The 25,027-nt window shown below is 48.8% G+C and overlaps 1 protein-coding gene across 3 annotated transcripts in view; it reads left to right on the forward strand.

Annotated features, from left to right (window-relative positions):
- Window positions 1-25,027, forward strand: part of Afap1 (actin filament associated protein 1) — a 111,191-nt gene that overhangs the window by 39,661 nt on the left and 46,503 nt on the right. For all 3 annotated transcript variants that reach the window (XM_051165315.1, XM_051165314.1, XM_051165316.1), the window contains exons 2-6: window positions 1,211-1,339; window positions 1,685-1,779; window positions 11,432-11,540; window positions 14,368-14,579; window positions 17,069-17,248. In XM_051165315.1, coding sequence (XP_051021272.1) covers window positions 1,213-1,339; window positions 1,685-1,779; window positions 11,432-11,540; window positions 14,368-14,579; window positions 17,069-17,248 — 723 coding nt within the window. In that variant the 5' untranslated portion in view covers window positions 1,211-1,212. The remainder of the gene's footprint in view (window positions 1-1,210; window positions 1,340-1,684; window positions 1,780-11,431; window positions 11,541-14,367; window positions 14,580-17,068; window positions 17,249-25,027) is intronic.

A 25,027-nucleotide genomic window follows, 5' to 3' on the forward strand; every position in this document is an offset into this window, starting at 1 on the left:
AACCTCAAAAAAGTCATTGGGGGCAAAAACTCTATCAGCTATTTCCTTAGAAGTGATGAGTCCACTTAGCTTATTTGTGAGAGGTGGCTGTGAAATGCTGACTATGCAGGCCTGGGGTGTGGCTCTGTGCATGCCTAGCACACAGGAAGCTCCAGCTAGTGGCTGAGACAAAAATAAAGCATGAATGAATAGTTGAGGCTGGCCCATTGTTCATTCAAGTCAGGTAACACAGATGGCCCAGGCTCTGGGACTCGCATGCTGCCCTCTGCAGAAGGGCTTCCAGAGGTACAGCATGGGAAAGGGCCAGTTTCAAGGGTTGAGACATTGATAAAAACAGTGATTTTTTACTACCTGAGCAATGTCAAGGATGTATCAAGGGCACTCTTCAGGGAGAGTGGCTCTCAGCTATGAAGAACACCATGCTACCTGTGAGACTAGGTGCCAATACTTGAGGCTAGGTGCCAGTGCTTGAGGCTAGGTGCCAGTGTTTGAGACTAGGTGTCGGTACTTGACATGTGCATGCATGGAGTTTCACCCTTGGATTTATTTGCCCCATTGTGACAGCAGCAGGAAGACAGGGTCTCACTGTTGTGAAACTACTGTGAACTTGCCAACCTTGCAAAGGGTTTTGGACTGCCCTAGAGCCCACATCATCAGTTAAAAGTTGCAGATACAACCCTGCGTTCCAGCATTCTGTAAAATGTCAAAGTCTGCCATCATTTTAGCAGGAAAGACATGAGGGGAGGTCACCACCTGAGCCCAAATCTCTGCTGCCCTGACACCTAGCATCCTTGCTATAGTGTGTTCAGTACCCCTGTCATCCCAGTGATAGACACAGAGGAGCAGGTTGGGGCTGAGCTTTGGAACCCGTGTGCTGATGGTTATTTGGAAGTTGGTCTCTTTCTGGACACTGGAACTCAGCATCATGCACTGGCATGGAGTGATGTCTACTTTGGGGCCTCTCCAGTTGTTGCTGGCTTTGGCTCTGACTCTTCTCCAGTTGAATTCTGGCTGCCTCAAAGTAAAGGGCGAAAGAGCCATGCGTGTGTTTGGAAGATCTTGAATCTGCAGTGGGCCCAGAGTAGCAAGCTTGCTTCTCATGTTAGAGTGTAGGATACTTCATCCAATGACCAGACTGAGCCTCTGGAGTGAAGCTCACACTCAAACCCTCAGCCTGACATCCCCTTCCTCCTCTCTCCTTTCTTTCCAGCAATGGAAGAGTTAATAGTTGAACTCCGCCTCTTTCTGGAGCTCCTGGACCATGAGTACCTCACATCAACTGTCAGAGAGAAAAAGGCAGTGCTCACCAACATCCTGCTGCGGATGCAGTCATCCAAGGGTGAGTCTCACAGGCCACTGGGCATCCTTGGTCCAGATTCCTAGGCTTCCAAATCCTCTTTAATTCCACCTTGTTTCAAAACTGTATTCATTTGTTCTCTTCCCATATATCCTCTGACATTATTCACTCCATGATTTCTTCCCTCAGCTCTCCCAACCCTTCCTCACTGTCTGGCCTCACTACCTTCACAGTTAAGTGGAGAGCCATGATGACCCCCACCCCCTTTCAGGATTCCTGTAAAGGATCAGAGAGAATAAATGTTTGCACTATTGTCTAGAGGGCTCAAGAAAGGCCACTGCTGGTCTCCTCCGCACCCAGATCTGTGCTTTCGGTTGATCCCTACAGGCTTTGAAGTGAAGGACCATGCTCAGAAGACAGAGGCCAACAGCCTGCCGGCACCTCCCCAGATGCCTCTGCCGGAGATCCCTCAGCCATGGCTGGTGAGTTGACATCCACCCAGCCATCCGCAGCACTGCCACTGGAGGAGGCCTGGGCAGCTCATGTGCCTGTCAGGCCTATGATGGAAGCCAGAAGCTCGGCTGGCTGGAGGTGCTCCTTAGAGTGTGTTTCTAGGGCCTGAGGGCCTGCTAACACAAGGAGCTCCTGTTTCTGTGTGGTACCCTGGAAACACAGGTTCTTGGCAATCTGTTAAACCAGGTGAAGGGAAATCAGAAGACTCAGCAGGCGGTGTCATGTCCAAGGAGCTTGAGGACTCGACTCTCTTTCTGGGTGACCTCTGATGTTCATTCCTGTGTTCCAGGGCAATATTTTTTTTTCTTAATAGAGAAAAATGTGCACATTCCAAAAATGTACATTTCAATTGAATTCATGCATTTCAATGTGTTCAGGGCTCTCTGTTTGCTATATTTCCCAAACTGGAGGTGCCCTCCTGCACCTCTGCCATCTCCCTTCAGGTCTTTCTTTATCTCCACATTCCACAGCTTGCTTAATCAGGAGAATCTGGCCTTTATTCAAATGAGGGCAAAGTGACTACTTCGCTGCGCTCTTTCTGCATTCGCGCTGTCGGGTATGCGGTCATTGGATTCTTTCTGCGGGAGTGGGAGGTGGTGGGGGAGGGGGGGTCTGAGTCGGAAGAGGCAGGATTATGCCTTATCTGTCTCCACAGCCCTGCTTCTTCCTCACGGTGTGGCTCTTGCCCACGGTGTCCCTTGCCCAGCACTGTACCTTTCTCTGACCTTGCTTTCTTCTGTTTGTGCAGACATCAGAAAAGCTTAATTTATGATTGTGCAGAGTGAGATGTTAAAGGTAATAATGAATACTAATAATAATCAGTAGTCATAGCAGCGTGCTGTTGGTTGGCTGTTTATAGCACTTTCCACATAATGCTTTTGATTGACCATAGACAACTAAGACTATATAGAATATGGTAGCCACAGATTAGGGAGGGGGCAGCTGTTATTTTATGTAGCCCTCAGGGTGTGTTTTTTAAAAAGATTTACTAATTATTTGTACAGCATTCTGCCCACATGTATGCCTGCCCCCACTACAAGAAGGCACCAGATCTCATTACAGATGGTTGTGAGCCACCATATGGGTGCTGGGAATTGAACTCGGGACCTTTGGAAGAGCAGACAGTGCTCTTAACCTCTGAGCCATCTCTCCAGCCCACAGTGTGGTTTTAAAATAATGGTAAACACTTTGTAACAGTGGTTCTCAAGCTGTGGGTCAGGACCGTCAGAAAACACAGATAATTACATTACATTACAATTCATATCACTAGCAAAATTACAGTTACAAAGCAAAGGAAACAATGTTAGGAGGTTGAAAACCACTGCTTTACAGCAAGTGAGGCTGTGGCTACCAATCTTTGAAAAAAGGTCTTGAGGATGTGTGGTTTACTGAAGGTTACTTGATAAGCAGGGAAAGTGGAAATTGTTGTCTGGCATGGCCTACAGGTGGGAGCCTGACAGGCTTGGACCTGTTCTTGGGCTCCTGTACAGACTTGTGCCATGGGAAGGGTGTGGAGGTCAGAGGACAACTTATAGGAGTCAGTTTTCTCCTTCCAGGATGTGGGACTCACGTCATCAGGCTTGAGGGCATTGTTTTCATCTGGAAGCCATCTTACCAACCAGAAGCTTTTTTTTTTTTTTTTTTTTTTTTTTTTTTTTTTTTTTTTTGAGCCAGGGTTTCTCTATGTTATCTTGCCTATCCTGGACTCGCTTTGTAGACCCAGGCTGGCCTCGAACTCACAGTGATCCACCTGCCTCTGCCTCCCGAGTGCTGGGATTAAACGTGTGCGCCACCACCACCCGGCCAGAAGCTTATTTTTGATTATTGCTTTCTTTTCCCTCCTGTTGTAGAAAAGTTTCGTTATCATTGTTGCTGTTGTTGTTATTATTTTGTTTGTTATTTTTAGCTACATGAAAGTATATTCTAAAAGTATTTCATCCAACAATGTCAGTACTTTTTTACTGGTAAATTGTTTTTCCCGAAATATGAGCTGGATGAAAGTCAGTGTTCCACTATTTCCTGGTTTAAATCTTTCACTCTAGACTAGTCTTGAACATGTAATGTTCTGTGGCAGACCAACGTGTGGTGCCTTCTATTCCATTGTCACATGTTGTGTCTTGGGAGTGTCTCAGGATCAACGTGGAGAAATGAACACCTAGAAACAGACAGGACAGTAGCAGTGGTTCTAGGCGTTGTGCAGTTTATCCTGTGTAGCCTCCAGCTGGTCTCTCCTGGACTGCACGTCCTGCTGGGCCACCCTGAGGGACAGAGGAGCCCTTGGGATGCCAGTTTCAAAATTATTCCCCACTGATGGGTTAACACTTGGTGCCATTGCATTTCTGTGGACTTCCCCTCTAATCCAGTTCACCCTGTGACAGGTTGGTCGGCACTTGTAGAGAACAGTCTGCCGGCCATGAGCGTTTAACATTGTGTGGTCACCAGTCTGGTCATTTTGCAGAGGGATTAGAGGATATCTGCGCCAACACCTGGCAGTTCAGCACTGGCCAAGGCACTCTAGTATGTTTTTATGAGAGTTTTGGGGGGTTAGTGGGGAGACAGCTCTCTGTCTCTGTTCCTCTGTCTCTGTCTCTGTCTCTCTGTCTCTCTGACTGTTTCTGACTGTCTCTGTCTCTCTGTCTGTCTCTGTCTCTCTGACTGTTTCTGGTTATCTGTCTCTCTGTCTGTCTCTGTCTCTCTGTCTCTCTGACTATCTGTCTATCTCTGTCTCTGTCTGTCTCTGTCTGTCTCTGTCTCTCTCTCTCTGTCTCTCTCTGTCTCTGTCTCTCTCTCTCTCTCTCCCAGGCTGACTTGGAATTAATTGTATATGCCAGGGTGGGCTGGTATTTCTAATCCTCCTGCCTCCCCCCAGTGCTGGGATCACAAACATACTCCACCATGCCTGTCTTTCTTAGGGTTGTCAGTGAAAACTGAGTTTGTCAAATGAGCTAGCCAGTCAGTAAACTCAGCTCAGTCTGCCCTTGGGCTAGCTTTTTGGTCAGGCACCATTGATCCTGACAGACTGACTTTGTGGTGAGTTTGCTTCTTGTTAGAATGGAATGGGAAGGAGACCATAGTGGGCAGAGGGGCCCCCAGATGAAGGCAGAAACCCTAGAGCGAGCCAGACGTGCCCAGAACCATGCAGTACCCGTGAGTGGTAGATCCTGGGATTTGGGTGGGTAATGCCCAGAGGAGGCCACAGTAATGGGTGGGCAGGCTGACAGCAGGAGCTGTGAGTTTATTATGAGAAAACATGGTGTCTGTCCTAGTTTGCTTTCTGTTGTGGTGATAAACACCATGGCCAACTTAGTGGGGGGCGGGTTTCTCTGGCTTATGTGTCCTGCTCACAGAGGGGGAAAAACACAAAAATCACAGCACAGCATCTGTGACTTATACCAGCTGCAATTATTTCCCATGTTCACAAACTGATATTGTGTTCTGGTTTTTGCCTTTTTGTGGCTTGTAACACCAAATACCGCCTTCTGTCTGTTGCTATAAATACTTGCTGCTGTGATAAAATGACCACGTTGCTTTTCGGGAAGACTCTGGAAGGCTTTGGAATTTTTGGCTGGAAAGCCATTGGATGCTCAGAGCTTAATGGGCCGTTCTTGCAGGGGTGTTGGTGGAGGTGGGCGGGTGGGGGACCTAGAAGGTGGGAGAGTTAGGAGGACAGTGTTCCAGCTGTGTTTCAGAGACGAGCAAGGACTTGATCAGGAATTGGACCAGGGGCATGTGGGGTGATATGGTGACTTAGAATTTGTGTGTGCCAGTCCTGCTGGAGCTGAAGAAGGCACATGGGTGACCTTGGCTGAAATCCGGAAGTGAAGTCAAATGAAAACCCTTTCTTCTCGATGTTGTTGTTTTCCATGATATTTTACTACAGCAACAGAAATGAAACTACTTAAGAAGATTATTATTTTTTAAATTGTTTGTTCCCTTTGGCGTACCCTAAATACATCAGCTTTCTGCAGTTCGTATCTCTTGTCAGTTTTTAAGTAACTTAAAATTAAAGCATTTGAAGATGGCTTATGTTTCCTTCCTTCCTTCCTTCCTTCCTTCCTTCCTTCCTTCCTTCCTTTTCAGACAGGCTCATACCAGGCTGGCCTCAAATTTACAGAAATCTGCCTGCCTCTGCCTCCCCAGTGCTGGGATTAAAAGTGTGTGCTGCCACTGCACCCGGTTTCTTCTCTTTGTTTTTCACACTGCTTACTAATGCCAGCCAAGGCTCAGCTTTGTTACATAGCTGCTGCTCTCAGAAACCAAGGGAGCATCCGCTGGCTCTCAAATTATCTCCAAGTAAACATGCCTGTCGCCCAGGGCGGGCTGTGTGAACTGGAGATTCCAGTGTGGGTGCTCACCACCAGCCAGTGTAGGTGCTCCTGAGAGATTGGGGGGTGTAGCCTGAGGATGGGGGCCCTTGAAGACCCGTGAAACACAAGTGCCATGTACAGCATGGTTGGCACTCATGCCCATGTCCTCAGGGGTACTACAGACCCAAGCAAGCATACGTGTAATAGAACCAGTTCTGTGAAGAGCTGGGCTTTTCTGGACAGCTCTTGGGTTTGCTTCTCCCCAAGGTGTGCAGCTCTTGAGTTAGTTGTACTTGCTTTGCAGTGAGTGCTGAACAGTTGGAAGGGCAGGCACTTCACTGGACATGGATTCCCCACGTGTTGGGGTGTGCCACTCACACCTTACTTTCTTAGCCATTCCTAAGTGTGCACTTGGTTGCCATTAGTGACATCCATGCTCTGTGGCCTTCCCTCCATCTATTTCATCTTCCCACATTGCCTCTGTCCCCACTAAGTACCACCCATCCTCGGCTCCTCACCCATCCATTGATAGCCACCATTCTGTGCTCTGTAAAATAACAACGCTTTGAATCAGTCTTTCTGACTGAGCCTGGGGCCTTTCACATTACCCTCCCCAAACTGCCCCCCCCCCCAATCCTTGTGGCACCCTTATATTGTCTGACAGATGGTATTATGGGATGCTTTGTGATGATGTGTTGAACTTAGGCACTGGAAGTCACAGAGTCAGACCCAGAGCTACTGACTCTCTGTGTAGCTACATGAGACCATTTAGTGGATATGAACCCCGTGCTCCCTTTCATCTCTTGTTTTCCAAGAATCCCAGCATGTTGTCCCCATGTTGCCCAGTGTTTCTCTTGCTTTCACTCCAGAATTCTAGGCGTGCAGCTGGATTCCACTTCTGCAGTCCCCTCTGCTTTCCCACGCGGTTGCTGACCCAGGGGCTCAGCTTCTTCACTGTTGCAGGTTAAGGCTGAGGAAGCATAAGAAAATGTGTGCTGGCTCTTGCTGGAGTCACTGCTGCGTGGGAAGCTGTTCGGAGAGCAGTCGGGTGGAATGGTCAACTCTAAGGACTATCTCACAAGACTGGGTGCTCACTTGGAATTCTTGGTGTTAGGATGGAAACATACATTGATTGATTGATTGATCAGTTGTTGGGGACAATAGGCCATATGGCCAATGTTCGGCCATCTTTTCAGAGCCTGCACCTTTGTTTCTGTTTTTCCCAGAGCTTGCCTTTCACCAGAAACTAGCTGACCCTGTTATGGTTCAGCAGTTAGACTAGACAAAGATAGAGCAAGATAATTCTGTGTGGCAGGACGTCATGACCCTGCCCGGAATTCCCTGAGTTTTGGGATAGCCTACAGCTGGGTTGCTATAGCAATATGCTTCCCTGCCTTCTGCCTTATAAATACTGCTGCCTGACTAATAAAATTTGAGAGCTTGATCAATGTTTAGACTTGCTCTCCTTCTTTGTGTCTTGTATTTTATCCTATCATACAGGTGAATCTCCTCCCGAACTTTAGTCGAACCCCAGCAGGTCGGGACAAGTCCGTCCAGTGGTCTGAGTCATGCTCTACTGACTGAGATCGATTGATTGATTGTACTTTTCTAGGATGGAAACATACACTTATTGATTGATTGATTGCAGTTTTCTAACTGTTTAGTGTTATGTACATTGTTTTTTGTTTTTTGTTTTGCCTGCAAGTATTTCTGTGTGAGGGTGTCAGATCCCCTGGAACAGGAGTTACAGACAGTTGTGACCTGCTGTGTAGGTTGCTGGGAATTGAACCCAAGTCCTCTGGAAGAGCAGTTAGTGTTCTTAATCATTGAGCCATCCCTCCAGCCCTTTCTAACCCATTTTTTTAATCCCCACATTCTAATCCCCTTGGCCAGGGAAACTCAGATTATGACATGCGCTCTATGCTGCCAAGCATATCCATTGCTGGGGTGGGACAGCTCTCGGGAGAACTCTGATTTGATTTGATTTTCTGGGACCAGGAAAGCAACATGGATGCATCCCTGTATGTGTGGAATTGGGGTCAGAACATGTTTTCTCAGCTACAGTCTGTTTTGGGGCTTCTCTTGTGTTTCTCATAAGAAGACCCACCTGAGGTATGAGGTTATGCTATAGGCAGGGGGGGGGGGGCACAGAGCTCCAGCTGTGAGGTGAGTGTGTGGGGGTAATGGTGTTAGGTAAGATGGGGTGTAGGGTATGTCTCCTTTGGGGTCTGGATGTGGTGGTATGGACTCTGGAGTTTTAGTCTGATCACTCAGTGTCCCCCACTCCCCAGCCTTTCTCCACTCAATATCACAATGATAATAGTGAGAGCTCATACCCATCTGTAACTCCAGCTAGGAGGGCCCGTTGCCCTGGTCTGCCCGCTGCAGGCACTGGCATTTATGGCATTTATAGGTGGGTACACACACACACACACACACACACACACACACACACACGGAATAAAAAAATGAAATATATATATTTTAAAGTGATAAGTATTAAGAATGTACTCTATTCAGACACACGAAAGAAAGACAACTTTGTGTTAACACTTTTGGTAAGCAGCCATCTTAAGCAGAGACACTCAGGCCTACCATGGTCTTTCATTGGCCAGTGTTGACTTGGGGTTTTCAAGTCAGTGAAGCCAGGCTGCCCTGCTGTTTAAACTTCTTGTTTAAAATTAATTTCTTTCTTTCTTTTTTTGTCCTGGTCTCACTTTGTAGACCAGGGTGACCTCGAACTCACAGCGATCCACCTGCCTCTGCCTCACAAGTGCTGGGATTAAAGGCATGTGCCACCGTGCCCAGCTATTTCTACTTATCATTATTGTTGGTGTGTGAGTGCCACAGTGTGCATGGGGAGACTAGAGGACAGATTCTCCCCTGCCTCTGGGGCTTCTGGGGAATCATACTCAGGCTGTCAGGCTTACACAGTGTACTGGTTAGGTTGTTGTTGTTGTTGTTACTTTGGCACAGCTGTGGTCATCTGGGAAGAGCGAACCTCCATTGAGAAAATGCCTCCATAAGATCAGCCTGTAGGCAAGTCTGTAAGGGCATTTTCTTTATTGATTGATGTGGAAGATTCTGGCTCACTGCAGGTGGTGCTACCCCTGTGCAAGCAGTTCTGGGAAGTATAAGACAGCAAACTGAGCAAGCCCTGAGGAGCAAGCCAGGAAGCAGCTTTCCTCCAGGGCCTGTGCATCAGGTGCTGCCTCCAGGTTCCGGCTCTGACTTTTCTTCCTGGTGAACTGTAGGCTGCCAGTTGAAATAAGCAACCCCCTAAGCGGCTTCTGGCTATGGTGTTTATCTCGCTACAGCAGGCAAGCTGAGAAGTGCTTTCACCTGCCGGGCCACCGTACTGGCCAGCGTTCTTCTTGTAATGGTTGTTTATGTTTTTCCAGAAACTTTTGCTGAACTTCTTGAGCTTGTTTTTTTTTTCACTGGCCCAAAAGAACCTTCCTGTGTGTTTCTAGAGGTAGAATTGTGAGGTCTAAAGTGTGTCTCTGAAGGCTATGTCCTTGGCTTGACTGTGTCTGTTCACCACCCTCCCCCTCTCCCTCCCACCTCCTTGCCCTCCCCACCCCAGCCAGTATCTGCTGGTCTTTTTCACCTCTTCCCTACGCACACTCCCTGGAGGGAGGCCTGACCTGAATACATACAGACATCAGTTTGACTCAGCTCTTTGGAACAATTCAAGGTATGAGCAGCCAGTTTCACCACACTCAGAGGAGGGTGGAATGAATCCCTGCCTTCTCGTGCACAAAACACAGTGACTCAAAACACCTCCCCAAGGCAGCCCCCGGATTCCAGGCTGGATGGCTAGCTTCTCCCAGTGCCAAGCCCAGCATGACAGGTCCCTTCTTAGGACAGTCCCCTAAAGAGGCCAGGACGGCCTTAGATGAGCCAGCCTGGGCCCTGGGACAGCTCTGGAGTATATCCTCTCCAGCAAGTGATGGCTGCCTACAAAGGTGGTCCTTTAACTTGCAGATAGATGGCAGGGTGGTGGCCTTCCAGGGAACAAAGTCGGGGTAGGAGGGAATGGAAGCTGTTTTCTGCAGGGAACAGGCCTGGGCAGTTGGGTAATAGCATCAGCTAGCTGATCTGGGACTCAATCCTCCCACCAGCTGCAGGAGGAGGAAGTAGGGTGGGTGTGCAGTGGCCATTAGTCATTCACAGAGGACTTTTTGGATTCAGAGTTAGTGGAAAGCGATGGAGTCACATTCTGGAGGGTTTGCATAAGAATAAAAACAAAGCCCACGACCTAGAGCTGGATGGAGCTTGTCACTTCTACTCTGTTTCTTCTGCTTATTTACAGAACATAGAGTGTGAATTAGCTGCATATAGGAGGAGGGGATTTTAAAAGTGGTTTTTAGTAGATTCCGGGTGTCTGAAAACCCAGCCGTGGCAAGAGCAAGTCTGATTCTGAGCAGCTTGCTTTAGATTCTGGGCCTTGCTATCTGCATCTGTGCAGTGTGAGGCTACCTGTTAGCCACCCTGCCAGGTTCCCATCCAGGCTCACTGCTGGGACCTGTGAGCACTGAAGCTGTGGTGCATTGCCAGGCAGGGAGGGAGCAGGGGCCCTGGTACATCACATCTCCTTCCACTTGTCCTTTTCTTGTGCCAGAAGAGCCAGGAAGGGCAAGGACCACCGGGGTCCCACGGATGTCAGAGAAGAGGCTGGTATGGATTAGTCTTGAGGAAAGTTTGGGAAGAGGAGATCTGAGTTGCATCCTGCAGGCTGATAGAATCTGGTTTGGGCTGAGTCTGAGGGACCCCTATGTCTCTGGTGGTTGTAGCGCAGATGGTGGCACAGCCTGTGTTGGTAGGGAATTCTGATGGATGGCCTAAGTAAAGAGCAGACATGGCCTCCAAAGAGTGGCAGGCCAGGAGTGGTTCATGGAGCCGCACTGCTGTATCCCCATTACTCAGGACTGCGAGGAATACCTGGGATTGGGTACACACTTCCTTTATTCTTTAGCCATAGAGTGTCCAGGGGTCATAATGAGGATGATGAGGGCCACCCAGGCTCTGCCTCAGCTGGAGGGGAGCTCAGAGGGCAGGTATGAGTCATCCCCAGATGGATCTGGGGACAGGCTTTTGATGGCTCGCAGTGCAGGCCAATAGTAGGACATCAGGTAGGATGTCCTCATGGGAAGGTGGGACTCCCTCTAGGTACTGGGAAGAGTTGAGTGTTCTATGACCAGGAAGGCTGAGGCTGGGGCTTGGACATGAGCAGGGAAAGTGGTACAGGTCCTGGTGACCTTGAATCTCCAGTGGCCACTCTAATCCAGCACGGTTTTCCTTCTACCCTCAGCCTCCTGACAGTGGGCCTCCACCCTTACCCACGTCCTCTCTCCCGGAGGGTTACTACGAGGAAGCCGTGCCACTGAGTCCTGGAAAAGCTCCGGAGTATATCACCTCAAGTGAGTGGCAACAGACCGTCCGGGTGGTCCCTTCATTCACGGGAGTGGTGGCTAGCCAAGGCACTGGGCATGGAGGAAGCGGGGCCCGAACACCACCACAGAAATGTAGGGGCAATGGCTCTGGGACCTAAGGAAGGGCATGAATACAGGGCGGGCCTGGGGAAAGGAAGACCCTCAGAGTCCCTTCTTCCAGCTTCCGGTGAGTCAGGTCAGAGGTACCTTGTGCCAGAGCTGGGTGTGGGCAGATGAAGTGGGTCCCTGAGGTTGGAAGAGAAGTGGTTGTGTAGGCCATCCATATGTGCCCCATCCTGTTTTTTCTTGGTCTTTACGGAGCACACCACCCTGCAGGTCGAGGTTTCTGCCAGGTGGTCTGTTGGGTGTAGGATTTTCCTCTGTGGTGGAGAGGGCAGATTTTACTGGACAATTTCTGCTCAAGTCATGGTCCTCCAGCTCCTGATGCTGACCTCAGTAATTGTCCTTTTAAACCCGATGCACACTGTTACCTTCTCTAACTACCCCTGGGATTCAGATTTCATTACCGATGCTGTACTGTCCTCCCTCCGAGTGTCAGGCCCTGTGACCTCTCAGCAGGATGCTGCTTTAAACTATGGCATCCTGTGTTTCTGTGCTCAGCTCTAAAACTCTTTTTCATTGTTAAGTACTTACTCATTAAAAAGAGTATAAAAGATGTCAGTGTAGGGCACCTGCCATCAAATCTGATGACCCTCGAGTGTGATCCCCACGACCCACGTAGTGGAAAGAGAGAATGAACTCCCCAAGTTGTCCTCTGCCTCCATATGTGTACCATGGCACATTGTTCCTCTGCAGAATTCTTGGTTAAGACTCTAAGTGTCAACGTACAGCCAGCACTCTGTCCTAGTGCAAGCTGCCTTTGTAACAGGCTCCTAGGGCAGAGTAGAGCCCAGGCTAACGGTGTTGTCTTCCACCGCCTGCCCTGTGCTGCTCGCTGGCTTTCACACTGTTGCCAACACCAAGTGGCCACACGCTCTGGAAACTGTGGTGTTTCCCAGATGCATTTGTTTCTAGCACCCTTCTTAGACTTCCGGCTGGCTGCCTGCGGCTTCTCCAGGGGCTGGATGACAATCTCGTTCTCCCAGGGTCTGGCACAGCTGCGTGAGCCTCTGTGGTGTGCTCCCTCCATCATGTTTGGGTCAGAGGCCATCTCGTCTCTGCCTTGCCCTATGGTCTCCTCCACACGGTCACTGGGGCTTTGGGGCCCTTGAAGTGAATGTGAAAATGGGGCAATTCAAGGCTTAGTTCCTTAATTTTTTTTTTTATAAAAATGAAAGTTGAATTGTTCAGACATTGGGAGCAGTCACATGCTGGTGTGTAGGAGGGGAGAAAGCTGCTGGTCTGGGGAGCCAGGAGGAGCCTGGCCTGTCAGTTATTCTGTCTCCGTAGTGTGTAACTCAAACCCTCATTTCTGCATCCTTAGCACTTCTCAGAGCATCTGGTCTCTCACCCTCAGCATAGTCCCAGCCCTCCACTCTCAGGCCTGATACTGCTCCCTCAGGTGCAGTGTCTGTCACCTCCGCTCCCTGCTGCTCCAGGCCTGAATGTGCCACCATCCCTCTGAAGGATCTGTCTGTGCCTGTGGTTGAATCTTGCTTCTCTTGACTGTGCACCTGCCACGCACCTCCCACCCTTTGTTAGGTGCTGGGATTAAGCTGTCACATGCAACAAGATGGTCTCCCCTTCTCCAGGCTCACAGCTTAACATGAAAAGCTGGCCTTTGTGCATGGTGAGGAGTCTGTTAGGCCCTGTGTGGCATCACAAGGGCCTTTGATCCAGTGTGCTGTGTTGTCCTGCTCAGGCTGCTGCCACAAATCACCCTCAGGCCCTGAGGCTCAAATGCTGAAATGCTTGGGAAATGCTGGAATTTTTGGCTCATCTTGCCAGTGGTTTATCTTACAGGTGGCCTAACTCAGAGATGTTCCCTCTGGCCATGCCCTCAGTCCTGTCTCGACAGTGAGCTTTCTCTCTTTCTCCTTTCTTCCCCTGTCTTTTCCTTTTGTCTTTCTCTCTCACCACTCCCATTTGGGTTAGGATGCTACACTTAAAAAATGGTCCTAGCCATATTGGTAACAGATTTTATCAGATGCAGCCATGTTAGCTGGAGGACCTCGGCACGTGAGTACCAGGGAATCACTCTTGAGCCCATGACACTGTCCAGAGGAAGTCATTCTCTTACTGTTAAAACACGAGCACACATTACCCCAGCAGCAAGGAAGAAGGTGGGGACCACTTGTGGTATGTGCAGAGAGCCCTAGGGAAGAAAGAGCAGGGTATGTGTGGAGAAACTGTAACCTGAGAGCTCTTGTGTCCTTGAGTGAGATTTGTTCTGTCAGAAAGATGGGACAAATCCTGCTACAGATCCAAGGTGACCCAGTGGGGAGAGGTGACCTCTAGTGGATTCCAAGCATTCTAAAGGGTCTATGGCAGTGTCAGCAGAAAGATTGGGGGCGGGGTATTTAATCAAGGACAGATAAAGAGGTGCATGGGACTCTGAGTGGACAAGGTTTGTGAGTGGCCAACCTAGGCGGAGTGCAGTTAATGCTGCCGTGGGGGTGACATCATGCTGTCCATGTGAAAGACTCTAGAGATTTTAAAAATAAATCTCAGTGTTTTAGTTGTTGCATTTGAAGCATTTCATTGAGTTCCCACTGCCCAAGTCTTGTTGTTTTCATCCTCAGGGCCAGGGCGGGAAGACGTTCCTCACTGAAGCCCACAGTGGTTGGAAATGCGGCCAGGTGAAATGAGTTGGGAGGTCGGTGGTCTCTCATCTCTGCCCTTTTCTCCTTCACAGATTATGACTCCGAGGCCATGAGCAGTTCCTATGAGTCATATGATGAAGAGGAGGAGGATGGAAAAGGGAAGAAAACCCGGCACCAGTGGCCCTCAGAGGAGGCCTCCATGGACCTGGTGAAAGACGCCAAGATCTGTGCCTTCCTGCTGCGCAAGAAACGCTTTGGCCAGTGGACCAAGCTGCTCTGCGTCATCAAGGACACCAAACTGCTGGTGAGGGGACCTGCGGGAGCTGCGCCACCCTTGGCTGTCTGAAGTACAGGATGGCAGCTGGTACATGCAGATGCTACCAGGACCTTGTTGAGAGCCAGGGTCCCTGCCCGGCCCAGCCAGGCTGGCACTTTTTCAGGGATGGCTTACAGTTCCCCACACCCAAATCCTTCTACCCTGCTGGGCCTGTGGCTTGTGTCAGTGGAAACAAGCAGCGTTGAGACTTGCCAGAAACTGCAAGATAGACTTTCTCATTTGTAGTGAGTCAGTAAATTCCTCCCAGCCAGGTCACTGCGGAGGCCTGGAGCCTGTGGGGGGGCCTAGGGGAGGGGAGAGGGTAAGGACATTCTTTAGGAAAGCCAGAAGTTTTCCAAGTGTTTTTTTTGTTTTGTTTTGTTTTGTTTTGTTGTTGTTTAGGTAGAACAGGAAGGTGGATTCAATCCAGTAGCAGTGTGTAGAGGAGTCTGAGCTTGGGGCCACACGTGCTGTCCCCTTGGGGGCTCTAAGAAGGAGAAGCAGCCTTGGCAACTGCATTCTTGCCCCACCCCCTCTTCCGTTAGAAACCATGGCTGGTCACTGGGTCAGGAGCTTTACTGTATGTTTTTTGCTTTTTGTCTTCCAAATTAACCTCAGGAAACAATTACTCAAAAGTGAGTCAGTAAAGCAGAAAATCTGAGTTTCTGTTTCCTCACATTTAGTGGAGCAGATAACACTGTGAGAGAGAACATGTCCCCAGTGAATGATGGGTATTTTACTTGCGTAGGCTCTTAGGACATTGGATGTACTTCATTTTTTGTTCAGCCTTTTAAAACAAAGTGCATATTTTTTCCACATGTGTGGCCCGAATTTCTTCCAAATACAGAATATGCCAAAAATGATGCCATTGGGGACTTTAAAGCATGAAAAATATTAACATAGCCCTTATTTATAATCTGATGCAATAGCTGCAAGATGGCAATATGCTATATAAAATGTTTTTAAAATACATTCAAGTCTCATGTAAAAGAGCAGCTTGTTTCCCACTGCAGGCAGCCTTGGGGCTGATACAGAGTCAGCAGTTTGGGGCCCAGGACCCTGGTCCCTTTCCCACACCAGTTTGTCCTCTCTCCTGCTTTTTTTCTGCAGTTTAACCTCTGTCCTCTGATGGTAATGGCTTCCATAGAGACTAGATTAATTGTTGAAAAATAAATAGAAAATGAGAGTAACACTATGCAAGGCAAAAATGCAAGATGAAACTTGGTAGCTCAGGTTAGCCTCAGACTCTTGATGTAGTTCAGACTAGATCTGAGCTCTCAACCCTTTCTCATCCACCTCCTGAAGGATGGGATTATAGGTAAGAACTACCACATTTGGCTTAAAGCAGCTGCTTTGTTGTTGCTGCTGATGCCAGGCATGGTGGTGGTGGTGCTGGTGCTGGTGCTGGTGCTGCTGCTGCTGGTGGTGGTGGTAGTGTGTGTGTGTGTGTGTGTGTGTGTGTGTGTGTATGTGTATTACTTTCCTTCAGAAATAACCCACGAGTCAACAACTCAGATGAGAAAATGCATGCTTTTTCTTCTTTGAGCGTCTTGCCTGGCCTCCTATGGATATCAGTGCTACCTACTTTATTGACTCCATACCTAGGCCTTTATTTCCATGCCTAGGCAATTCTGCACCCACCCAGACACTGCCTCCCCCATCCCCCCCCCCCCCCCCCCCCCCCCCCCCGACTGAAAGTACCACTTCTCTAGCTGATGGATAGCACTGAGAGAATTGCCTTCATTGAAGGAATCCTGAAGTCAACTCACCTTTCTTCCCCAGGGCGCCTGAATCTAGTGCTGAGTCAAGGTCAGTCACTTAGCCTCATGGGCAGATCCAGTGGGGCCTTCCAGCTCCAGGGCCTGTGGGCTCCCTATGTTTTTCACTTGAGCTGAGTTCTGCCTGCTCTCCCTTTCTCAGGCTCTTAGTGCCAGTCTTGGAAGAGTCCTGTTTGGAGGCAGCCCAGCCTTGCCTCTCCCAGGATCTCCAGACAGTACGGGAGTCACAGATGGTTGTGAGCCAACTGAGGTGGGTGCTGAGGATGGACCTTAGGTTCTCTACAAGAGCGGTGTGCGTTCTTAAGTGCTGAGCCATCTCTCCAGCTCCAAGCATCTTCATTAGTACACTGTCTGCCCACAGTAGGTCTACACACTTCCATCAGATCTAATTGTCCTTTTATATATCTCATATTCACATAAAGGTAGGTGTAATTTTATGGAGATGCTCCAGTGGAACACAGGCTTGATTAGTGTCTTCTCAGTCATGTCCTGGACACTCCATAGACTTCAGCTGAACACACCTGTGTGTGCCAGATGTAGGAGAGTGAATAGGCAGCAGACTCTGGAATCGTCACATCTGTTAGCTGGCTGCTAAGCCATCCCCTCTGTCCCAACACCTCCTGAAGCCTGGCCAGCACTGCAGGCTGTTTCTGGTGGCATGTCCTCAAGGCATTAATTGGTCTGTTGTGTTCCATGCAGTGCTATAAAAGTTCCAAGGACCAGCAGCCTCAGATGGAGCTGCCACTGCAAGGCTGCAGCATCACGTACCTCCCCAGGGACAGCAAGAAGAAGAAACATGAGCTGAAGATCACCCAGCAAGGCACAGACCCTCTGGTTCTCGCTGTCCAGAGCAAGGAGCAGGCTGAGCAGTGGCTGAAGGTAGGCCGTGTGCCTTGGCTCTGAGCCGCCTTCACTCCCAGACCTCTTCCTGGGCCCTTATTCATTTGACTCACAATTCGTCGAAAGCCTGGATAGATAATTAATCCAACAGTTTTGTCTTTTTTAAGAAATTAAGTTACATTTTAATTTTGCCCTCCTCCCATATATACATGCACTTGCACACACGCGCACACGCACGCACATGCACACACACACACACACACACACACACACACACACACACATATACACACACATGCATACACACCTGGCATGGCAGGCATGTGGAAATCAGAGGACAACTTGTGAAAACTGACTTTTTAAAAATGTGTTTACCTTCATGTGATGTGCATTGGTGTTTTTGTTTTATTTTGTTTGCCTGCATACATGTCTATGTGAGTGTCAAATCTCTCACGTGTGAGCTGCTGTAGGAGTGCTGAGATTTGAACTCAGGTCTCCTAGAAGAGCAGTCAATGATCTTAACCGCTAAGGCATCTCCAGCAGAGAACTGATTCTTTATCCCCCACCCACTGTGCGGCTCTCCAGGATCAAACTTAAGTAGTTAGGCTTGGTGTTAAGTACTTCCACCCCCCCTGCCCCCCGAGCTGAGCCATCCCTTTGTTAGTGCTGCTTGCTTGGAAGGTTGGTTGTGAGTCTCAGCCTTGAACAGCGGAGCTGTCCCTCCAGCCCTTGTCTTGTTTTAGACAGTGAACACTCATTGGTAGAATCTCCACTCGCCTAACTCCCCTGTGCAGGAGGCTGTCTGTCCCAAGAGGCTGTCCATCTGTCTTCTTGGTTTTTTTTTTTTTTTTTTCAGTATTGCTTTGACCCAACCTCCATCCCCAGGAACACTATTTCAATGGGAGGTCTTCTACTTCGTCTGCTCTGTCCTTATCTCCCCTTTGTTCTGGCTTCTCTTGGTCCGCTTCAATTTGCTGTGTCTTCCTTGTTTCTGGTCTGTTCGGGGGGGGGGGGGGGGGGCGGGGGCTCTGCCACTGTGTTGTAATTTTGCTTTTTCTGCTCAGGCGGCCCTGCTGAGATGCCCCAGCTGGGGTGGCTTAAATAGCAGCAATTACTTCTGAGCTTTGGAGGCTGGAAAGTGTAGTCAAGGTGCCTTCGCATTTGGTCTCTGGTGAGAATGTGCTCATGTGGTTTCTGTGATGCAGGCACCAATGGGCATTAATTTCAACCATGAGGCCTCCACTCCATCACCCCACCACAGCCCAAACGCTGTGCCTCAATAGTGTTGCTGTATTAAGCCCTAGAATTTCTACTGTTTCTTTTTCAATCTAGAAATGTCTCGTTTATAGTTTTAGATTTCTCTTAAAATGCTGGTCTGGCTTTTACCTCTGGATGACATGGGCATGGTGGCTCTGACCCTGGTCTTTGCTGGAGCTTGGAACCCCCTTATCTGTTGTGTCTGTTCTCTCCCCTTGCTGGTCATGGTCTTTGGAAAGAAAATACATTGAGATAATCCTTATAGCAATATTGGGCATAGATCGCATAACCCTAACCCTCCCATTTACAACAAATACGATCCCATGGTTCCTTTGGGTTTGCACGCTCCATGGCCCTTGGAAGAGATTCCATAACCACAGCTGCTCCTCCTGCCTTTAGGAAGAAGCTGTGCACACCTAATTGTCTTGCCAAGGTTTGAGTTCTTCACGGCCTGTGGTGAGGACAGGGCTGCAAGGCGGTGCGGTCTTCTTGGGCATTTATGATCATGGTGCTTGTGACACGCAGTTTATGGGCCACTTTCCTCACTGCTGTAACCAAATAACCTGACGAAAGTGACCTAAGGAAGGAAGGAAGGAAGGAAAGAAGGAAGGAAGGAAGGAAGGGCTCACAGTTTGATGTTCTCATCCATCATGTCATGGTGGCGAAGGCGTGGTGACAGGCGTCCAGTGTATCCATAGGCAGGGAGCAGAGCCAAGTGCGGGTGTTCAACTCTCTTTCTCCTGTTTATTCAGTCAGGCCTTCAGCCTACTCTAGAGGGTGAGTCTTCTCTCTTCAGCTAACCCTCTCTGGAAAAATCCCCAAGCACACATGCCCAAACCAGGCAAGGGGACAGTGAAGATCAACTATCTCACACCGTATCCCAGAAACCGTGCACCTCCACTCCCTGTGGCTCCCAGGAGCACACGGTCAGACTCCAGGCCCATGATGAGGCTTTGTTGGCTGCCCTGGGAATCACACAGAGGTGGCCTGTTTCACTCTGTCAGCAACGCCTGTGGTTTGCCTGAAATTTGTGACACTGAGGTTGAAGAGAGCTTTTTTTTCCCCCCTGGGTTTCCCCTTCTGCAAGCCTCAGGCCCAGGAATGTCTCTTGAGAGTTTGTGTAGCCTTCCAGGCCGAGAGCTTCACAATGCTGCAGGCCAGGAGCTCCAGAGCCTTCAGGGTTTACAGAGGCTCCTCCATCTCACTGACTCATGTTGCATCTGCATGCGTGCGTGCATGTGTATGCATGTGTGTGTGCACATGTGTGTGTATGAGAGAGAGACAGAGACAGAGACAGAGAAGAGAGACAGAGACAGAGACACTTGCAACATGTGCATGTGGAGGCCACAGAGGATAAGCCCAGACCCCATTCCCCAGGCACCTTCCTCTTTTCTTTTCTGAGACAGGGCCTCCCACTTGTAACTGGCCCGGAACTCACAGAGCCGGTTAGCCTAGCTGGCCAGTGAGTCCTAGGGATCCACCTCACTGCCTCCTCAGTATTGGAGTCATAAGCACACAGTGCTGCACCCAGCTTTTGTTAATGTGGGTCCTCACACTCCTCACCACAGGTGCTCATGGCCTCCTAATCTCCTGCCACTATAGCAGCTTCATCCGACTCTTGAGAGGTTGAATCTGAGGCCACGTGCTGCAAGGATCTTCGGGGACCCATCAGGGTCGGCTTTCTGGTTTGACTGGAGCTTTGCTCTTGTTTGAATGATGGGCAGCTGGCACTTTTCTCTTATCTCCCACCCTGTGATTTTTCTGTAACTTTTTTTTTTTTTTTTTGAGACAAGGTGTCTATGTGCAGCCCTGGCTGTCCTGGACTCACTTTGTAGACCAAGCTGGCCTCAAATTCACAGAATTGCCTGCCTCTGCCTCCCTAGTGCTGGGATTAAAGGCGTGTGCCACATTCCCAGCAACTAAGGTGTTTTTTTAATTTTAATTTTATAAAAATACTTTTAATTGATTTTTTGTGAATTTCACATCATGCACCCTAATTCTGTTCATCTCCCACTCCCTCCCCTCCTGCAATCTTAGCTGGTCCGTCCCCTAAAGGAGAAAGAACAGTTGTGGAGTGAGCAACTTTCCTGGTGACTGTTTCTTTCTCTGGGTTCCTCTCCTGGCTGGCTGGATACTTTCTATGGTGGGTGCCCTCTGTTCACTAAGGAAAGCCAGGTGAGATGCCCTGGTCCTCCTTGGGTCCTGTTTGCCCTCTGTTCTGCAGCGTTAGGTCCTCAGCACGCCAAGCTCTAACTGCTGTACATCTGACATGAAGTCACCCTGAGTCCTCGAGCATCTGGTGAACAGACCAGCGAAACAATGTGCTTCCAAGATGCTGATGGAGTGAAATAACCTCACATCCGACTTACAAACTCAGGCACTTAGCTAATTATAGTGTGATGACTCCACTCATGAATGGCAGTTAATTGGAAGAATTTTAATTTTAGTGCATTTCTTACAAGGGAAGTAAATAATACAAGGCAGAAAATCTTTTTTTTCTGAGGAGTTTGAATTGATTACTTTATTTAATGTTTGCGCTGTTATTTCTGCAGTACCAGAACACAAGAAGCCCTAGAAATGAGAATCAAATGATTGAGTGTCACTCAGCCCTAGTGAGGTATCTGTATCACCTCCTCAAATGCAGGGAACATTGTGGAAGAGGGGGCGAGAAGACTGCAAGATCAAGAGGGAGGATGGAGGGGCTCACAAAGCCCTGTGGCTCCTTGAGGATTTATAGTTAAGATCTCCCAGTGGGGAGGCTGCGATGCTCCATGCTTTTTCTGAGGATCTAGGGGCAGTTAATGGTTACCTGGGGAGAAAGGGGCATTTTTCTCCAGTGGTGTACCACTGATCCCACGCCTGTGCTCTTGTATTACTTAGGTTTCTGTTGCTAACTCTGATGAAAATCATTAGGTCTCAAGAAAAAACAGACATGAATTAGAAGGGGCAAGTTAGGAAATGAGTGGGCAGCAGGAGGGGGGAGAGAGGCAGCAGGGGGAGAGAGGGAGAGGAGGCAGCAGGGGGAGAGAGGGAGAGGAGGCAGCAGGGGGAGTATGGCAAAAATTAGATGCATGTGTGACAGCTCACTAAGAAATCTATTGTGTATAATTAACATTAACATATGCTAATAAAACAATGAAAGTTGGTGACAAAAGGGTTTCAGTCATAGGTTCATAGCTGCCTTAGCCTAGCAGAGCCCAAGATAGTTTAGTTTCTTCCAAGTCCATCGCTAGATCAGTTACCTTATCAGATGTTGGGGGGTGTTCTGATGTATTTTGGTGCTAATTAGTGCTTACTGTCTCTGAGACCAACCTTTTACTTAATAAAAAGCCGTCCCACCTGGGCAGGACAAAGGAGCTAGGTGGGGTTAGGAGAGAGAGGAATTCTGGGAAGAAGAAGGACCGCCACCAGAAGAGAGGAGAAAGACCTGAAGTGAAGAGAGGAAGGCCGCCATGGGTTAGTTGGAGGAGAAGCACATGGCCCGTGGCGTGGATGGAGAATCCAGCCCAGATGAAGAACATTAACAAGTATTTGGGATTATAGATGGGAGGCAGCTTGATAAAAGTTATTAGAAGCAGATGGCATGGATTAAGGCAGGGATCCCATGCCTGCCCCACTATGGGAGGTAGATTAGAGGGTTGAGATCTGCCCTGCCCCAGGTTTACTAAGGCTATTTTAAAATATAACAAGTGTCTGTGTCTTGATTGATTACTAGCCAGGCCTACAAATAATACAGATGATTTAAAAAAAAAACAATAATCAGAACCATGATTTTAATGATGGTGGTGATGGTGGGGTGGTGGTGGTGGTGGTGGTGGTGGTGGTGGTGATGGTGGTGGTGGTGGTGGTGTGTGTGTGTGTGTGTGTGTGTGTGTGTGTCCATATGCTGTGGTGTTCATGTGGAAGGTCAGAGGACAGCCGTCATTTCTCTTCTTCCACCGTGGGATTCTGGGAGGTTTGTCAGGCTTGTGCAGTGGGTCCCTTTACCTGCTGAACCATGGAGCTGGTGGAAATTTTAAAAAACAAGATGCTGAAAAATTCAGAATGGTTGGGAGCCTAAAGGTCTGTATGGTTTTTTGTTTGTTTGTTTGCCGTTTTCTCTTTTTCTAATGCCCCAAATGCTGCCCTATGCCGATAGGATTGCGGCATGCCTCCCTGCTTAGCTCGCTCTTCTCGGGGAACTTCTGTTTTAGTGTCTAGAACCGTGAACTCTTTCCTGATTCTCCTGCCAAGGAGGAGATGACGGGAAACAGAGTTGGGTCTGTACCGGGTCTCTTCATCCATGCTTAGATGTGAGCCTCCGTCCTGCGTCATTTCCTCTTACGTCAAAGATGTTGGTGTTTTGGGTCTCTTCATTCACGCTCAGATGTGAGCCTCTGTCCTGTGACATTTCCTCTTACATCAAAGAAGTTGGTGTTTTGTTTTGTTTATATGGGAGGGGCTGGAACGATGGCTCAGTGGTTAAGCACACATACTGCTCTTGCAAGTTCAGATGGAGGCACTTATGTGAGAGGACGCACCGCTGCCTGTAACTCCAGCTCCAGGGGGATATGATACCTGTGGCCTCCACGGCCATCTGCACTCATGTGCATACACACACATTGCATACACAATGCACACAATTAAACATAAAGTAAAGGTTTTTTAGTCAAGTAGGAACAATTTGAAATTCCACTTCCTATAGTGCAGGCCTTCTGGAAGTGGACTTCCAGGTAGTGTGTAAGCCACCATCTTCCTCTGCTCCCTGAGAAACCAGCCCTGTCCACAGCCGTTATTCCCAGGTTTGATGTCACTGTCACTGGAAAGTCTAAAGCTGCTTTCTTCTTAGGCTTTCAGCAGGTGACCCTGTGGTGTTGGTGTGAAGGGAAGCCGTCCTGGTCTTTGTCTAGCCTCTGTCTTTCATTGGCTTGGAAGCATTAGGGCCAGCTCGTCACCTCTGGCTGCATGCTCCTCAGTGCCTGCCTCCCGTGTTGGAAGCGTCTGGCCCAGTGTGCTGTCCTACTCACTCCAATCTTGGACTCGAGTTTCCATTCTGTCACTTTCCCATCGATCTCTATTATCATGTCTGTCTGAAACTCCATCTGTCTGTGTCACCCTCCACTTCATTGGCTGTTTCAGCATATCTGTCATAGCTGATTCAGTGTCTGGTCATTCCGGTACTAGGGTCATCTCTAGATTTGTTTCTGGTGTTGCCCCAGGAGTCTGCATAGGCTTTGGAATATGTGTAAGGAAACCACAGAGAGGGCCTCTGTCATTTCTCCAGAGCCAGATGTGTCCCTGACAGCTCCTCTCTTTTGGGCACTATGGACTTGTGGCCATGTTGCTTTGCTTCACACTACTCTTGCCTTCAGAACGAGTGCTGGGTGTTCACAGGGGCACGGCAGGAGACTGGAGAGCTGGCAAGAGGCCTGAGGTCTCTCATGTGCTTTAGACAAGTGGCCAGCTTTCTGGAGCAGCCTACAGGTCTTTTTAGATCTAGCCTGCCAGACTCTCTGCTTTAGGCTCAGCCTCAGCTTGTGACTTTGGTGTTCCTTTGATCCTGGAAGCCGGAACCTTCCTGATGGGCACTGGCTGGGCGTCTGAACTTCCTTGGCAAAACAGATAGCTTCACTGAATGACATGCCCTGCATCTCAGGACTCTGGCTACTTCCTTCCGGCCTGCCTTTCCTCTTTATCCTCTCAGGAGAGATGGGAGGCCTGAGGGTGAGAACTGGCTCCAGCAGGCCCTTGGTCACCTAAGTTTGGTTGGGACCCCCCACCACCACTACCACCTATTCCAGCCAGGAGGAGCCGTTTTCCTCCAAGGCCCCTTCATCTGTAGGGTTTTCTTCACTGTGGCTTCTCAGCATGCCCGTGCTCAGATGACTTTGAAAAGTGCTATGACTGTGTTTTTGGTTTTGGGTTTTTTGGTCTCTAGCTTGTTTTGTGTTGTCAGGGCAAGGGTGGTGGTTGGTTTTATGTACTGTTCTGTGTGGTAACGATGAAATACTGTGTCCTCTTCATTGTCTTGGCAGAATTTCTTGGTTTTTGTCAGTTATGTAATAAATAAGCTTTTGGATCAGCTGATTTTTTTTAATAATATGACTTACTTTCCGTTTTATTTATTATTTTAGTTTTTAAAATTTTCTTCCTCTTCCTCCTCTTTCTCCTCCTCCTCCTCTTCCTCCTCTTCTTCCTCCTCCTCCTCTTCCTCCTCCTCCTCCTCCTCCTCCTCCTCCTCTTCTTCTTCTTCTTCTTCTCTCTTCTCTTCTTCTTCTCTCTTCTTCTTTTCTTCTTCTTCTTCTTCTTCTTCTTCTTCTTCTTTTCTTTTCTTCTTCTTCTTCTTCTTCTTCTTCAAATACAGTGTCTTAGCAAGTAACCCTGGGGCCCCAGGAACACACCTTAGGATCCAGGGCTTCTTTCTACCTGGGCATTGAGACCATGGCCTCACAGTGGGTAGGGACACTTGCCCACTGAGTGAGCCTGTCACTGTGAGTTCCTATGGAAATGCTTTTCCATTGTCATTTTATAAACCAAAGTAAGTATCTCACCACCCAAGCCTGCTGTTATCAAGGCTCATTC

Source organism: Acomys russatus, chromosome 22 (genome assembly GCF_903995435.1).
Source record: "Acomys russatus chromosome 22, mAcoRus1.1, whole genome shotgun sequence".
Taxonomy (NCBI): domain Eukaryota; kingdom Metazoa; phylum Chordata; class Mammalia; order Rodentia; family Muridae; genus Acomys; species Acomys russatus.